This window comes from Papaver somniferum, chromosome 6 (assembly GCF_003573695.1).
Source record: "Papaver somniferum cultivar HN1 chromosome 6, ASM357369v1, whole genome shotgun sequence".
In the NCBI taxonomy this organism is placed as follows: Eukaryota; Viridiplantae; Streptophyta; class Magnoliopsida; order Ranunculales; family Papaveraceae; genus Papaver; species Papaver somniferum.
The window spans coordinates 15,427,740-15,445,338 of record NC_039363.1 but is presented as its reverse complement, the minus strand read 5'-3'; the positions used below and the strand labels follow the sequence as shown (position 1 = coordinate 15,445,338).

Below are 17,599 nucleotides of genomic sequence, written 5' to 3'. Positions count from 1 at the left end.
TTTTTCTTCTCTGATGCTAGATATTCGCAACATGTCTGAGGAAGATAAGTTGTTTAGTTTTACATCTGGTTTGCAAGCATGGGCCCAGACTGAAGTGAGAAGGAAGTGTGCCAAAGACCTACCTTCAGCCATTGCAATCGTGGACAACCTTGCTGATTTTAGGTCAGTCAATACTTCAACTGATACTAATAGGAAGGGCAAGGATAAGGAGAATAAGAAAAGTTCTGAGGCCAAGGAGAAAATCTATCAAAGGGATGATAGTTTGGATGCGAAGAACAGGGCCCGTGGTTGTTTCTTATGCAAGGGTCCTCACCTTGCGCGTGATTGTCCAAAGAAAGAAAAATTGTCTGCAATAGTCACTGAGGGCAGTGGCGACAAAGAAGAAGCTGATCAAGTGGAGCATGTTAATCCTATTCAACTATGAAACATAGTAGCACAAACGGCAGCAATACAACATGCGCTGAGTGGCGCTGGCCTGGTTTATGTGAAAATTGTCATACACAATCATCGTCTCTGGGGAATGGCAGATAAAGGTGCGTCGCATACTGTTATGAGCTTGTCGATGGCAGAGTACTTGGGTTTGGAAGTATATCAGGCTGATCACTGCATGAATACGGTGAATGATATAGCTAATCCAATCAAGGGGATGGTTGTGGTGAATGTTGAAGTTGGAGAATGGCGTGGCCAAATCAGTGTAATGGTGATGCATCTTAATGACTTTGAGATGATTATTGGTAAAAAAATTTTCAAAGAAGCACAGGAAACAATGATGCCTCACCTTGGCGGGATTTTCATACAATGTCCAAGTGCACCTTGTTTCGTGAAAGGTGTAAGGAAAGTTAGTCCGGTTGACATGAAGTGTGACAAAGGAAAGACAAGTGAGTTTTCTCATGTCCGCTCGTTCGAAGAAAGCTTAGCTGAGATTCATATGAAATTTGGATATCCTATGGATCTTAGCATCCCTTGTTCGTATTAGCATGTGCATGAAGCAAGGGCCTTGCATTGCTATTTGCAAGTGCCTGAACCTGCAAGGTTGCTGAAGTATGGAGACTTTGGCATGATTTCTGTTTGTTGTTTCTGTTTGAAGTTTAAGTTGGGTATTGCCGATATTATGGTCTTAGAATATGGCACACTAGTTGTTGGTGTATTTTCTTTGGTTATGTATTTTCTTTCAGTAAGGACGTGTGTTAGCAAATGGTGTAAATGGGAAGGAGTCCCTATGTTTCTTATGTAAGGCTAGTGTAATGAATGAAGGAGGTGTTTAAGAAAAAACCTTGTCTCTTTTTGCTTAATGTAAAGCTAGTTCATTGGGAAAACACTACAAGCATACTTAGCCAAAGTATACAATAAGAAACGTTGAAAGCAAAACCAAGCAAGAAGCGAAGTTGGTGGCATATGCGAGTTTGCTGTTGAGAGAGTTACGTAGAAGTGCGACAGTATTTGGCAGCGATAGCATGGAGTAACGCAGCAATAATGAAGACGTAAGTCCATCAAGCATATGAGTTAAGAGTAACTCATAGTGAGGAAGAAAATGATGTTGTTTTTCCGCTACATTACAACGTAGTTGTTTGAAAGAAAAAGTGAGGCCTTGTTAGTTTCAAAGGCGCGTGAAGAGGAACCCTGTCCAGTGAGGAAATAGTAAAACCCCGGGTATCCTAAGTCATGGCTAATGTCATGCATTTCAGTCGAGTTTGCACATGAGTGTTGCAAAATGATTGAATAACACTTAGTCTACAGTAAGGCATGTTGAATTGCAACAATGCAATGTCATTCGGAATTGAAGGCAGTAAGCTAAGTTATGCATATCAGGGTGATATGTTGGTTGTTTGAAGTGTACACTTAGGCACAGAATGGCTTGGAGAAAATATTTGTGATGCTGATGCAATCGAATGAGGATCATTGGTTTAGGTTTATCCAAAAGAGTACTGTCGAATTTCAGAGGAGTTCCGAAAATGCATGGAAATAGATCACAAAAGCATTTGGGTGTTGAGATGTGAATGAAGTGGAGATTGAAGCATAGTCGACGATGCGACAATGATGCCGGAATTCATAAGCTTAATGGCAAGGGAAACAAACTAAGTGGTGGCATGGAGTACTAGGAAGAAAACCTTTGGCAAGGTTGAAGGCCAAACAAAGTTACTGACTTTTGAGAGTGGCTCAGATGCATACAAGGCCAGGGAGAGTTCAGTAGAGGCTGAACTGATATTGCATTCAACGAGGACGTTGAATGGATTGGGTTGGGGAGGTCTATGACATGAACCAACAATGAAGTGAAATAGTGGCGCATTACTGTGAATGTAGCCTGGCAGATGGAGCTACACATGCCGACGATGTGGCGCCAACATGGATGACACAAGAAAGGCTACTTGGCACATGCAACAACTATGAGATAGTGTTGCATATCCTTATTCAGAGCTGGCCCAGCTCAAGGAAGGAATAAAGGATGAATTGTAAGTCATGGGATGACTTTGGCATGGTTCTAAGCTTTGGCCAAGGCTTGGACTATGCATATGCAAAAATGGCGGGGCCAAACGCGCCATTGGTATCATTGCTCAGGAAAAAGGAATGCAAGTGATGCATATGAAGTATGAAGTTTAACTAAGCAAGTTAAAACTCAGTTGGCATGATATTTGGATGTTGGCATCCAAATGAGCTTAGTGCGTAGCGGAATGAATAAAGTGCAACCATTGCTGAATACTTGGCAGAAGTGCAAGTTGGATGAAGCGTAATTATTGTCGAGCACTTGGCGTAGGCCAAGAGTGAGTGAAGCACAATCATTGTTGAATATTGGCAGGGCCAAAGTTCAGTGATGCATAATGGTTGTCGGACTTGAGTTCAAGTTGTCAGTTGCGAGTGTGTATGCATCAGATGCATGCCAAAATGAAAGAGCAAGTTAGAGACGGTTATAGAGTGGCTTTATAACTGAGTCTGGCATGACCTAACCGTTTGAGATAGGTGTGGCTCCATTGTGCAAGCCATCACCAAAGATAGCAGTTAAAAAGTAAATCTGGTCGGTTAGGGAACTGCCCATGGACAGATGGTTGTTCATAGGACGTGCAAGTGAGTTGCATACAGATTGGCCCTAGTTCTTGGCATTATGAATAGCCAGAGAACCATTACAAATGAAGTTGTTTAATATTTCAAGTTTTGAGTAACCACATTTTCAGTAGAGAGTGATTTCTGCGTTAGTCTTAGAGAATAAGCTTGTAAGTCCATTGGTTGGACGAGTTTTGTATGTTCCCCTTAAGCTAATAAAAGTAAGTTTGTTGGATTATGAATATGGATTTGGTATTCTGTTGATTCGATAATACTCCCTCAATTATGTGAAGCATAAACTTGGCAGGAACCTCTTTGCAGTATGGGCTACATTGTTTGGTAGAGAAAATCTAAGTAAGTCTTCCGTTGCATACTCAAGGTAGAGTTGGCTGTTTGCATTAGTGCAAACTTATAAGGATGAAATACGAGTGGGTGATAAGAGATCACTGAACCACTGTATTGTCGGTTTATACATTTGCGAAAAATTGCTTGGATCATTTGGAGGCGTCACAATTCCCACCATGTGGTTTGCCGCATGCCAAACCTAATCCCTTGGTTCCCCAAGATCTCAATTTTAGAGTCTAATACTTTATAAATTGGAATACCGAATCTTGGATATATCTAGATTAAATATCTATTTTGAAATGTCAAGTTGAGAAGATTGTCTCCACTATATTAAGCCAGTTTTATAGGAGGGATTGGAGCTTCCCAAGAATGATTAATTTAACAATAAATCTTCCTAATTGGGTCTCAGAGGTCCTCGACCTTTTCCAAGTCACAATTTTTGGAAATGCATTTGGAAAATTAAAGGGCCTCACCATATTCAACTCTTTCTCTAGAAAGCTATTAAAAGTGTGATCCCTGATAGAATTGTTCTCCGAAAATATAATGCCGGCCTATTGACTATATGAATTGTGTCAAATGATCTATTTTTGATAAATATGTTATGCATTCTTTAGTTCTTTTCGCCTTTGCTAGTTCTGTTTTGTGTTCCTCCTATCAGATAATTACCAATTTTTTTCTTTGGTTTCTTTTTTCCTGACAGACTTTATCTCTAACTCATTGGTCTTGTTTCTGGTTTTTCTGAGGAGTCTGAGTGCCTTTTGCGTTAATTATGTGGTCTACTTGGAGTAGTAGAAGTAATCTTATTTTTTGTTCTAAGAAGGAAAACCCAGGTGTTGTTATAGCTACCCCATCAGACATAGACCTTTTTAGAATGTAATTGGTAATGTGAATTGGATTCCTCCTCCTCCACGATGGACTAAGTGCAATACCTATTGGTGATTTTGATGCTATTACATTGGAAAATGGTGCAGGATATGTAGTGAGCGGTTCCTCCAATAAGACATCCTTTTGTGATGTTATGACTATTGAATTGTATCCACCATAAAAGGTCGAGACTCGTGCAATCTAAGTAGTTTTGAAGAAGGAAGTGTAACTACAACTTACTCATGTGATTGTGGAAAATGATGCTAAGTTTTTGTTTGATCAATTTTCGGCATGAAATATTCTGAAAGCAACCAACGCACTAGATACTCTTTTCAAATACAATTATTTATTTAGATCTAGCCTTATGGAATCTATTTTTACTTCTCAACTAAAAGTCTGTAATGATGTTTCTCATACCTTGCCTCAATGGACAATGGGCTAAGGATAACCCTATTTCCATAGGTTTTGCGTTCTGGTCCAGACCTTCCGTATGCTCTTGCCTACTGTTGAGGCTTACAATTAGCCTTATCTAATTCCTTTGACTTGGAACCCTGTTTTAGGGCATACATGAAAATTTTAGGGCATATCAAGTAATGACAAAACCGGGTCATTACACAGTTGATCAAAAAACTCTTTAATGGAAAAACTGTCCTTTTGGTATTAGTGTTAATAATAATGATTAGTTATACTTAATCTTGATTAGTGAATAATGTTAATGGTTAATGATTAAGTATATTTAAGTTATATAAAACTTTGTGTTGATTCAAGTAATCAAAATGGATAAGGAGGGACATTGTTCATCTAGAAAAGCTAAGAAAATACACATCAACTACAACAATGACCCGAAGATGATTGATTTTCTAGATTATGAGAATGACTTCACACAAAGTCAAGCTTAAACTCAAACTCAAACTCATGATGGTGATATTTATGAGCCAAATCCAGATGATGAATACTTCGATGAGCAACCCGATGCTAGTAATTCACAAATATACTTCCATATTATGTTTAATTTCATTTTTGGGTGTTGAAATCATCTAAAAATTGTTTTTTTTCACCATAGTTCGTTGAACCGGGGGTAGGTTCGGATTGTAATTATTAGCTCCCAGTTTTGCTATATAAGATGAACAGTTCGGATTATACGAAATGTGAAAGTTACTGGCCAAACCTAGATTTTACAACATCTCTCCTAATTGTTGGTTTAATGTTCGGCTCGTATGAAATTTTCATAATAAGCGAACCATTTCCTGAGAGTTGTAGATAATAATGAAGCTCATTGTTCGGATTATTCTATGAATATCGAACAAGCCGATTTTTTGTCATTTAGAGTTCAGTTTATATCTTGAAAAGCCAAAAAGTCGAACCTGCATAGAAACTGGTGTTCGACTTTTTCGTAATTTAATATATAAGTCGAACCTTATTATTATAAATTTTTTTTTGTAATCATCTAACCTTGTGATACTTTATATAAATTGTTCTAGCTGAACCTGTATCGATGGACAATCAACCCAATCCTGTAAATGAAATTCACGAAGATATGAAGGATCACTTCCAAAATGTTTTGGTATATTATACTTTAGTGTTTGCTCTTTTATCTTGTCGTAATATTCCAAAGGCGTTACTAACATTACTTATCTTTTTGAATGAACATAGAAATGGGGAAATAAACCTGAAGCACATGCTTGGGATGAGAAGCACGCAATGAAAATAAATTGAGTACTAGTTTATGGACAATAAAGATGATGAGATCGGTTTGAAATGGTTTGTGAGAAAAGTGGAACTGGCAAGAGCAAGACTAAAAAGGGTAATGCGTACTTTGGGAAAACATGGAGAAAGAATAGAACAAAGACGAGGAAAAGGAATTGCCCTTTCAAGATCGTTTTGCACCTCAAGAAGTGCCTTAACAAAGATGAAGAATATTGGACTATGAATAAAACTATGGATTATCGTCACAACCACCCACGCCCATTTGAACTTCATGGACATGCAAAAATCGCAAGACTCAAACGCAACGAAATTCTTGAAGTAAATAAAATGACACGAGCATGTATGGAACCGTCTAGGATTTTTAGTAAATTGAAGGAGGACGACAAGAATAACATGAATTCATTGTCAGTTCCTCTGTTTCCTTCTCCCAATCTTTTGTTACCTCCTCATTGAGGATCGAGACTTTTAGAAGTACAAGGCGTAACCTCCATCCTCCTCCTATTTTTAACTTCGTTAGTCCTAAGACAAGTATAAAACTTGATTAATACATTGGAAAAAAAAAGCAAAATGGTGAATTAACTCAGGCCTCATACTGTAAGAGTTATATGTTTGTACCATGAGTAAAAATACCACATAATGGGCCAAATTGCTACTTAAATCACCTTTTGGCCCTCATCCAAGCCTGCCACCAGCCTACCGACTGAAGTAGCTACCAGCTAACCCAGTGATCCATGAAGTCAACGCTCGGTTGATGGTCAAAGTCAACCTCCGGTCAACTGTCAAAGTCAAGTTGCAAGTGGCGCCTCTAGCCAATTTCCAGTCATGTTGCCAGCGACGCTGCCAACCAGTTCCCGGCCATGTCCCCCGACCATCTCCCCCGTCCATGTTGCCCAGCACTGTCCAAAGACGGAATCCTCCATCCGTACTGCCAATCCATTATGCGTGTCAGCCAATCAATCCAGTCTGCCAGCAGCGCGAATTAATACAAGGAGGCATGCAAGGCACTTTCATGCATAATTAATACATGGAGGCATGTATGGCAGTTTCACGCAGAATTAATACAGGGAGGCATGCAAGGAAGTTTCATGCAGAATTAATACGGGGAGGCATGCAGGGCAGTTTCATGCAGATTAATGCCAGGAGGCATGCAGGGAAAGCTAATGCCATTTAAGTTTATCTCGAAATTAGGTGTTCAACGGTATAAATAGGGACGCCCTGATAGAGGAAAAGAGAGGCCAGTGAATAGAGAAAAAATCCATTATAATTCTGATATGAATAAAAAATCACTCCCCAACGGGATTCGTCCGTGGATGTAGGCAAAACTTGCCGAACCACGTAAAATTCGTGTCTCTCATCTTTATGCTTGTTTCATGTTTTTAACTCTGTTTTCCTCATCATCACCAAGATCATCGTGTTTAGTGCCTGGAAATATTTCTGTGTACAAACATTATCATATCAAAGGGCTCACTACCCCGAAATACCCATTTTAAGCCGAACCGAATAAAAGTTCATTGTCCTAGAATCTCAGTGAGTAGTTTGGCTTTTACAATATCATAACATGCCGAACCCCTGGAACTATATACTAGACGAACAATATATTGGCTCAAATTCAATATTATCGAATAACCCGAACAACAAATGCATCTCCTCTGTCCGTGACTAGGTTCGGCGTAAAAAGCATATGATATTTTAAGCGAACTGTTTCATATACACTTCCAGGGTAAAATTTTAAGAGTAGTTCGTCTTGTATTACTACAAAATTTTAAGCCGAACCCAATACTGTAACCGTCAAAACCCCTAATTTTTCAGAAATTAAACCTATTGGATCGACGAAAAACATCAAACAAAGAGACGGGTTTGTTGAAATTACTTTCTTATCCTCATTTGAGGAATTGGTGCTTCACTTGTTTGAATTTTTGGTTCACTTTCAGGTTCGATTTCAGTTTTTACAACTCATTCTTCATTTGGTTCTTCTTCTTCTATTGATGGATTCGAAGACGATTTAGAACGCCTATTTCCTGCCTTTTGCTTTGTATGACCCATTATGTAGTTGAGCTTAATCGCCGATTAAATTTTTACAAACTGATGATTAATCACAGCGACAATTTTTTTTCCTCGTGAGGAATGAAAAGACTTCGGCTAGAGAAGAAAGATGAAGAAATGATTTTTATTAAACTGATTTTAGGTTTTTATATTAAGAGAAAAGATAGATTAGTAATTTAAACAGTTTAAGGACATACGCATAATTGAACTACCCACCAAATACCCCTTATAAGATCATCCAATATGGGACTATTGTTTTGTATGCGATGCAATTTTCATGTATGCCATGAAACAGGGTTCTGGAAAAAATAAAAGGAAAAAGTGAGTTGATCTGGGCCTGCCCAAAAATGGACTATATTTCCGTTAAGTTGGCTTTTTTCGCCCCACGACCTCACTGATTCCGCTTTCAGTTTTCCTTCGAAAATCTTGCTTCTCCCGCTCCTCTTTTATCAACCAATACTCTGAGGTAATCAAGTGTTCTTTTTAGTTCATTTATCTAATCAAGTACTTGCCGGAACTGATTTTTTTTTTTTTTTTTTATCAGGTCTCATTTCTTTGGGATTTAATTAGGTATTTGATTTTTCTAGGGTTTTGTCTCAAATCAATCACGTGTATTTTCCCTTCAATCTAGGGTTAGTCTCAGTAATCTGGTATCACCAGTACAAGGGTGTTTGATGAATTTCTTGAATGTCCTTTTTGTACTAAATCTGTGTACATTGATTCTCCATTGATTTCATTGTAGGTCAATGTCAGAGAATGCATCCAATACTGTTGCTACATCCAACTCTGGTACTCCTTCATGTTCAGTGGCATCACAGATACCATCACTAGATGATGACAGTGAAAAAAGTGCATCAGGTGGAAGGAAACGTACCCAAGCACAAGTGGGTTCAATTGAAACAGGTAACCAAGGGAAAAAGTTAGCGAATTGGAAATTCAATGCTGAACATAGCAAATTACTTATTGCAGAAATGATTGCTAAGCATAATTATCCTTATAATATGGTCCAGAACACATATTTTCGTGAGTTTGTGAAGTCTCTCACCCCGTCTGCCGATTTAGTACTTGATGGGTTTACAGTTTAGAAAGAAGTTTCTAAACTGTATAGTAAGTTGAAACTTGAGTTACAAGGGTGTTTAGATTGGTTGACATCTAAATGCAGTCTCACTATCGATACATGGACAGGTAGTTCAGATCCTAATAATGGTTATTGTTGTGTAACTTGCCACTATATATTTGATGATTGGAAGTTACATAAGAAAATAATTACGTTTGCTCCGGTGTCATTTCCATATGTTGGGGAAGATTTAGGGGAATTCGTTAAATCAGTGGCATTGGAGTGGAATATCGATGATAAATTGTTTTCTGTAGCTGGTGAGAATTGTTCTACCAATGATGTGATGATGAGGAACCTCAAGGAATGGGTTAATGGCAAGGGATCTATGGTTCTTGAAGGGGACTTATTTCAAATCCAGTGCAGCAACCAAATATTACAGTTAATTGCACAAAAGGGTATCGAAGTGGCCGCTGGATTGATAGTAAAAATTCGAGAATGTGTTAAATATATTTGGTCTTCACAAAGTAGAAAAGAGAAGTTTGAAAGTGCGTTGATTCAAGTGAAACTCGCTGGATGGTCGGTACATTTAGATGTAGGCATGACATGAGTTTCGACTTATTATATGCTTGAAAGTGCTACTGATTTGCGCCAAGGATTTGTGTGTTTAGCCAAGTTAGACAGTGGTTTCAAGTGTCTACCAAATTCAGATGAGTGGGAACAAGGGATAATGATATAACAATCAGGTTTGCACATGAGCATCATCTAACAACAACTATGTATTTTGCAAGTATTTCTGAAGTTAACATGCACATCCGTACATGGGAATCTAGTACCCATAAATATATTAGAGAAATGGCGTCGGAGATGAGAGGAGACTTTGACAAATATTGGAGCACATGTAGTTTGTTGATGAGCGTTGCAGTGGTTTTAGATCCACGGTATAAGGCGAAAATGGTAAATTTTGTTTTTAATAAATTATATGGCGAACATCTCTCCAAAACCTAGATCAGCAATTTTCGTCAAGCATTGAACAATATTTTTTCATCATATGAATCTCAAAGTGGCTCTTCAAGTCCCGGCTATTTTGGCAACTTGAAGGTTTCCTCACTTTATCTTGAATTTGCTGAGTTTATGAAGCAAAACAGTAATGATCAAAAAACAGAGCTGGAGAATTACTTGGAAGAACCGTGTATTAAGTTTCCAGAAGGCGCCGATGAATCAAAGTTTGATGTATTAAGTTGGTGGAAAAGTTATGGCGCTAACTACCCAACACTTGCAAAAATGGCTCGTGATATCTTGGTTGTTCCAGTGTCAACTGTATCTCCACATTCTGCCTTTAGTGGTGATAATAGGGTACTTACAGGACATAGGTCTTACCTAATTCCAGAAGTCATTCAAAAACTAACTTGCTTAAACAGTTGGTTGCCGTAACTCGACGGTTAGTACTGGTCTTTGTTATTATTATTGGTAAGTCAGTTAGATACATCCATGTCTTGCAACGAATGATATTAATTTCCTTTTATTTCAGATGTTGGTTACAGTAACCAAACTTAGGCGAAGGTGGAAATCAACGAGGCAGTATATATATATATATATATATATCGGTAATTTACTTATTGCTCTAGTAGTACTCTTTAACTTTCTTCTACACTTTGCAATTTCATTGTCTGTTAGTGTTTAGAGATGGGATACAACTTTATTGTAATTTATTCATGCTTGTTATGTTTGTATTCGAGCAGCTGGGTATGTATCTTAAGTTTTGTGATTTTCTTCATGACTTTGCAGATAAAGTTCCACTGTTATCATTTCAATTGCATTTGTTGTAGGTCTTTGATATCTGGGTTATCGCATTCCTTTTACTGCTTTATGAGAAAAGCATATGAAAATTTTGTTGTCATGTTTTAGTGGTAATGCCATTTTTTTCTTAGGCCCTGAATTGTAGAGAAGTTGAACTTAACTTTTATGCTGCATCTAGGACTATTTTGAATGATCGAATGGGGAATTGCATTATTGGTTCGTTAAGATCTGAAACCTAGAGAAATTGAAACTTGTTAGTTTTCTGTGTTACCTTTTTTTTTTTTGTCCCATGGTCAATGGTCCCTCGGTTGGTGGCTATTGGCACCTTAGTATGTTTTGCCTTTTAGTATAGGCTTGTTGCAGTTGAAAAGTTAAATTTCATCTTAAACAATAGACGGAAAGGTTTCTGTAGCATCTCTCTCGCGGCGAGACTCTGTTAGCTATACCAATCCTGTACTGAACACCCAGAGGAAAAGAATGAATCAGAAACTTAAAAAAAAGAAGAAAAAAGATCTTCTTTGTTTGCAGTAAACAAACTGGTATACGAGTCAGAAGTGGGGGTTAAAGTCTTCTCCAGGTTTATGTTTTGCTGGGGATTATACTTCGTCTGAGTGCAATAAACCATTAAAAGTATTGTATGCAGGTACGTTATGCGAGAGAAGTGAAAGAAGATAGACATGGATGAAAAGACCAAGAATTGAACTCGACACTGTAAATTCTAGGTCTAGCGACTGATTTGCACTAGGGTCCATGATTTAGTCACTTCAACCATATCTTCTGAGAAATGAAATACCCTCCTAGTGTGATGCCATCATATGCATAAATGTTCCTCTGTATCTATATTGTCCTAGTGTCATTCCTTTGTTGCTGTTGTTGTTTATTCTCTACGTGGCATCTCTTTGGCCTCCACTTCTGCAAGCAATCATTTTCATATGATTACGCCTGACATGTACTGTGTTTGTGGTTGAAAAGAGTATCCAGTTTCCTTCTTCTTTCAGATTTGGCAATAACCACCCTGTCATTTTCACACAACTAGACACCATAATGTTCAGCTGAGTGTACAGTGGTAGTTGGCGATTTGATTTGTTTAAGTGTTGGGCATTCTTTGAATTGAATGAAAATCCTTTTGACAAACCTAATTTGGATGACTAAAAGGCTGACAACATCTTACTGTTTTAGTTTACCCAAGCATGCCTAAAATGCCCTTGGTATTGTTTTGGAATTAGATCTAAAAATGGCCAACGTATGCTTTGTTTTTCTATTTAACAATTTTTTTATTTTTTTTTTTTGCCGGACAGTACAAAAATGGGTCCTCTCACGATGGAGTGCGACCTGCCTCGTAAAAATGGGATCTCCTTAACTTTTGCGGGCGATGGGACGGGTTTTGGGTGGTTTTTTGTGTTATCCGTTGAGTATTATTCCAGAAATGTCATTACGTGGATGATTCCTGAACCCAATAGAGTGACATGTGTGTTTTCAGCTATTCTTGAAGCAGAATTTCGAGAGAATCATACGGTAGTTTGGATAATCAAGATAACTAACAGGTTAAAATGTCCCAATTTTATTATCGGGATAAATCTGGGTGAATCATCTTTGAAAGAATTTACACGCAAAAAAATATTATTCCGTATATTACCCCTACACGTGTAAATTAAAAACAACAAGATTTTTTTTATTTTTTTTATGTCTTAGACTAGTGGTCCCTACTCTACATCCAAAATTTTTAAATGAGAATGGATTTCAACAATTACAAGAAAGATAGAGCATGCCAACCACTAGACCACATACTGATTGGCAATAAAATTTTGCTTAAGCTCGCTTCTGATAATAATTGTCTAAAAAATTATGGATGTTCCGGCAATCGTAAGCTATTGTAACTTTGAATTTAATTAATGTTAAACCTTCCATCACGCCTTCTGACGAACTGGGCTAACCCAAATTGATGATGTTAGGCACGACTTTTCTTGCATTGTGCCATAGCCGTGAAAAAAGGACTAAAACGTTGGAAACAGATCAAAAAAACGTTGTAACGCACACTACAAAATAGAAGGCCTCTTGGGACGGCCAAAAAACGTCCCAAAAAACATTTATGACGGTTTTGTGTCCGTCCTCTATCCTACCGTCACTAATATTTTTTTGTCATACTTTCTTTTAGGAACGGCCAAAAAATAGTCTTAAATTAATTATTCCGTGACCTATAGGGACGGTTTTGAAAAAATGACCGTCCCTAGAAACCACCTGTTTTGTAGTGAGCTTACTATTCACCGGAGAAACAATTAAATTCAGGCCGGGTATTTTCATCATCATTGAAGTTCATCAGGGGTAGTTTCGTCAGAAAAAAACCCTCAATCTTTATCTTCACAGCACTGTTTCACCTACTCTCCTCCCCCTGTATTTTATTTTTATCTCCCACCTGTTTCTTGCTACCTTCTAACTTGCGCCTTCTTCTTCCTCCTGTTTTCTTCTTGCCCCACGTTTCATTTGTGCGATTCTCAAGACTCTGTCTCCAGTCTCCACTTATATTATTTATTAAAGAATTCCAGGCTTTCTAATCTTAACCATTCTTCACTGTAATTAGCTTTCTAATTTCTCTAATTCTCATTAACTTAAAAGATCATATATTTGATCGTTAACTCCTCTAATTGTATTTAGAAGTTTGAAATTTTTGATTTTTTTTTTCAATTGAAATTTTGGAGTTTTAGGTTATTTGCGGGAAAATGGATGCAACTACATGTGCTTCAAGTTTGAATTGTTATTATAAGCAAAATGGGTTTCATGAGATGGGGAGGAAGAAATCATCTAATGGGTTTTTGAGATTATCATCTAACAGAAATGGAGAGATTGTAAGTTTAAAGATGATTAAATCTAGGGATTTGAGATGTAATAAGAATTTGGGGCAGAGGAAATTGGATGGATTTGAGCTTTCTTGTTCTTATAAGAATTATCAAGGTATATAAACTGCAATTTGTAATTTCTTATTCTGTTTGATTACCGTTTTAATGATTCAATTGTGCAATTTAGTTAGTGGGTTTTTGAATTTGGGTTAAAAGAAGTGAAAATTTTGAATAATTATCATGATAAAGTGATTAGTAAGAATGCATGTATAACTCCTTTGTTACTCACAAGATTTAATGTTTCTGTGGAATGCTTTATATGGTCTAGTTGTCCCATAAACTATTTGCTTGCTTATTGCTCATAATTTTGTTGATTGCTATGTAGCTCCAGCATTGGAGTCGGAGAAAAGTCGCGTTTTAGTTGACGAGCCTTCCATTTTGAAGGTATATACATCACTGAATAATTGGCTCATTGGAGTTCAGGTCTTTAGTTCTTATGAGAGTGTTTTGTTCTATCTGTTTGTTAAAAGTTTCATAACATGTCTTTGTAGAAAAAATCTGAAGATGTTGTGCCATACATGAATGGACGTTGCATATATCTTGTTGGTAAGTGTTCTTATGTTCCGTGTCTATCATATTAGTAATATTGTAGGTTATTCTTGTTACTGAACTTGATACATTAAAATACAGGAATGATGGGTTCTGGAAAAACAACCGTGGGCAAGATTTTGTCGGAAGTATTAGGTTATTCTTTCTTTGACAGGTTTGTCACTAGTTTCCTATTTTCTTACTCCTTGTACTATCCGTTTAATTAATTTGGTCTCAAGCTGAATGCATATGCCTGTCCAAGTTGCTTTCAGAATGTTTTTTTTGTTTTGTTTTTGCTTTGACACATTCCGTGAGAAAGAGCTTGGCTACCACTGCCACCACCAACAAACCAACCACCAACTAACAAACGAAACCACACATCTGTGTGAGAAACCAGCTACACGGCCACCACTACCGAGTCCAGGCTACAGATCCTGTACGCCTGGGTCGGTTGCTTTCAGAATGTTGGTATCAACTTTTAATGAAAGAAACTATTGGAATCGACTGAACATATTGGGAATTGCAGCCTTGTTGAACTAGAAGTTTTATTGTTCTTACTCTATAGGTAGCCTATGTAGGGACTTCACTATAGGTTCTCTGGTTAAACAGAAAAATTGTAGAATTTAGTGATGACCTACATGGTCTAATTTTGGTATTGATTTCTGGGGGAACTTATCCATTGAAGTGGTTGGTATTTACAGAAGTCTATTCTTAAGTGACCAGCTGGCATTCCTTCAATGACTCTTGTTAATTGAAACCTGGAAATGTATATGCTGGTTAGCAATAGTTTTTCTTTTTTTGATGAATGTTGGTTAAAGATGCTAAACTAGTTGACTTCTTGTCACATGGAACTCTTTATTATACAGATGTTCTGATATTGAATTTGTATGCAATGCTTCTGTTTACTGCAGTGACAAACTGATTGAGCAGGCTGCTGGCGGAACTTCTGTTGCTCAGATCTTCAAACAGTATAGTGAGAGTTTCTTCAGAGATAATGAGGTACTTTAGAGCATTTATACTCGCTTTCGATTGGGATGGTGTTTCGCTTTTGATTGTTTTGGCGCTTCTTCGTTTTCAGGCTATGAACTGATTATTCTTTCTGGGTTTTTGTGTATCTGTTTAGAGTGAGGTACTGAAGGAGTTATCTTTAATGCGTCGACTGGTTGTTGCCACTGGAGGTGGTGCGGTAATTCGACCAATCAACTGGTATGCGAATACAGATATATGTTTCTCTTATCCTTTCATAAATTTTAAACTTTTACAATATCTTCAGTTGCGTACTTGTTTATATAAATGATATCCAATTTCTTGAATTTCTTCAGGAAATATATGAAACAGGGTATCACTGTCTGGTTAGATGTGCCTTTGGAAGCTTTGGCTAGACGCATTGCTGCTGTAGGGACAGATTCTAGGCCTCTTTTGCATCAGGAATCTGGCGATCCTTACACAAAGGTGATTGAACATGCTTATCTTTGAATTGCCAATAAGGAGAAGCCTCTTAAATGAAATTGCTGACAAAATTTTGTTTAAACCTGATGGAATACAATTCTTGTGAGGGCCCGAGTTTTCTGACAGATTCTGTTTTACGCCTCTATAGGCTTTACAGCGACTTTCAACACTTTCCAAAGAGAGAGGTGAAGCATATGCCAACGCTGATGCTAGAGTTTCCCTTGAACGTATGTTTCCTTTCTGCATGTTATTCTCTTCTCTCGTCACTATTTGTAAATTTCAATACATGATTAAAATCTAGCTGGTATTAACATCATAAATTCTACTGTCACAAGGGTAAAACTGTATGTAGTCCTCATGAATGAATTTTCTGTATACTACACAATTGATGACATTACACAATGTGTTTATTGTATTCAATAATTTAGTGGATCAGTTATGTCTGCCATTCATTTTTGCTAGTTGCTGAATTTATATTGTATTTCATGATGCAGATATTGCAGACAAATTGGGTTATGATGATGTTGGCAATCTTACACCTCTTTCTATCGCTGTTGAGGTTTGTTTTCCTTCGCTTTCTAGTTTCTGTTTTCTTGCTTTCCTCTGTCCATTTGAATAATACAGTTCTCATCTTTCTTTCTCGTTATCTCCTCTGTATTTAGCTTGTCCCAAGTTACGAGGTTTTTAGATACATAATACAGCATTTATAATTTGCCATTGATTTGGTCAATTTGAATAGAACCCTGGATTGCATCCTTTAAACAGCTTCTTCAAAACAATTTACGTGCTAGTTTAGGAAATATTTCTGAAAGAAAAGAAAATGTTCATGGCTCAAAACTTCTTAGGCAAACAGTTCAAATCAGTCATCATCGTTAATCAGTTCACTGCTGTTGGGAACCAGTCTATTTACGTTGAAGCTCATTCCAAATTACATGTCAGTCAAATGCGATCGCTGATTTTTTGCTGCATAATATATATCCTTCCATTATCCTTGTAGTATTTCAAAACAATAAAAAATGAGAGGCCAGAATAAGGTCAAGTTTTACAAGTTGAAGAAATGCAGCAATATGGACACGCTTCATGGTCCAGGATTCTAGAATATAGTCTCAAGAGAAATCCTATCCAACTATTATTGCTCTTTATTATTGGTGGACCTAAGAAGAACCTAGTTAGTATGCATTTAAACATGCCAGAGTTAATCACCATAGTCCTTTGAGTATTGCATTCGACTTTATTTGACCATTCATTTGCTCCTTTCAATCGACATATGTAAGAATATAGTACAGTTCCGTCACTTGTATTCTTTTGGAAATATCATTTCCGTGTTCAGATGTTTCACGTGATTTTATAGTCATCCGATGTAGTTGCATGATCAGTAATTTTATTTTGCCTGATTGATCTTACAGTCGCCATATTTCTCTTGTTCTTGCAGGTACTTGAACAAATTGAAAAATTCCTCCAGGGTGAAGAAGAAACCGCTAGAAATTTGTAGTCCGCTAATTAGCTCCCTGCAGAAAAATTTTCCTCCATAGATGTTGTAATTCTTATGTTTTATTTATTCTTATCATTCGATATAATCATCGTTTGGTCCATTTTTTTCTTTCATTCAGTCAAGCATGATGTTCAGATTGATACCAAAATCAAGCAGTTGTATAAACTCTTGAATTTTTCATGAGCAGCATTAGTGCAAAATGTAACATTGTACAATATATACTACATCATCATGTAATGCTCCAAAATAAATGCATCTATTTATGCTCTTGATCTTTCTTTTCTTATCGTTGTTGGGTTTCAGTGGTGTCCAATTGGAATTCTGGACCTAAATTGTTCGTTGAAAATCTTCTTTCCCAGTATAAACCACTTGCTTTGGATTGATGAT

The 17,599-nt window shown here is 37.2% G+C and overlaps 1 protein-coding gene and 1 long non-coding RNA gene across 8 annotated transcripts; both read left to right on the top strand.

The window, feature by feature from the left end:
* Positions 1-8,394: 8,394 nt before the first annotated feature.
* Positions 8,395-12,473, top strand: LOC113285473. 4 transcript variants are annotated; one of them, XR_003328678.1, is made up of 5 exons: positions 8,395-8,461; positions 8,540-8,565; positions 8,738-10,490; positions 10,581-10,656; positions 12,148-12,473. It is a non-coding gene; the product is annotated as an uncharacterized LOC113285473 (long non-coding RNA). The 4 variants fall into 4 exon arrangements; XR_003328677.1 differs by lacking the exon at positions 12,148-12,473 and having other exon boundaries at positions 10,581-10,786; XR_003328679.1 differs by lacking the exon at positions 12,148-12,473 and having other exon boundaries at positions 8,414-8,461; positions 8,540-8,627; positions 10,581-10,786.
* A 774-nt stretch (positions 12,474-13,247) lies between these two features.
* On the top strand, positions 13,248-17,485 carry LOC113287023 (shikimate kinase 3, chloroplastic-like). Of its 4 annotated transcripts, none has more exons than XM_026535678.1 (11): positions 13,250-13,419; positions 13,546-13,798; positions 14,069-14,127; positions 14,235-14,289; positions 14,374-14,446; positions 15,183-15,270; positions 15,395-15,477; positions 15,594-15,723; positions 15,869-15,947; positions 16,215-16,279; positions 17,153-17,485. In XM_026535678.1, the coding sequence occupies exons 2-11, from the start codon at positions 13,567-13,569 to the stop codon at positions 17,210-17,212; spliced, it is 924 nt and encodes a 307-aa protein (XP_026391463.1). In that variant the 5' UTR covers positions 13,250-13,419; positions 13,546-13,566; the 3' UTR covers positions 17,213-17,485. The 4 variants fall into 4 exon arrangements, with proteins under 4 accessions (XP_026391464.1, XP_026391463.1, XP_026391462.1 ...); XM_026535677.1 differs by having other exon boundaries at positions 13,251-13,419; positions 13,552-13,798; XM_026535679.1 differs by having other exon boundaries at positions 13,248-13,798; positions 14,075-14,127.
* Positions 17,486-17,599: the final 114 nt, after the last annotated feature.

Excerpts from the sequence above, each read along its gene's own strand:
- LOC113287023 (XM_026535678.1), top strand. The coding sequence starts at position 13,567 with ATGGATGCAACTACATGTGCTTCAAGTTTGAATTGTTATTATAAGCAA. Across the intron at positions 15,271-15,394 it reads GTTTCTTCAGAGATAATGAG|AGTGAGGTACTGAAGGAGTT; the intron begins GTACTTTAGAGC and ends GTATCTGTTTAG. Across the intron at positions 15,724-15,868 it reads CTGGCGATCCTTACACAAAG|GCTTTACAGCGACTTTCAAC; the intron begins GTGATTGAACAT and ends ACGCCTCTATAG.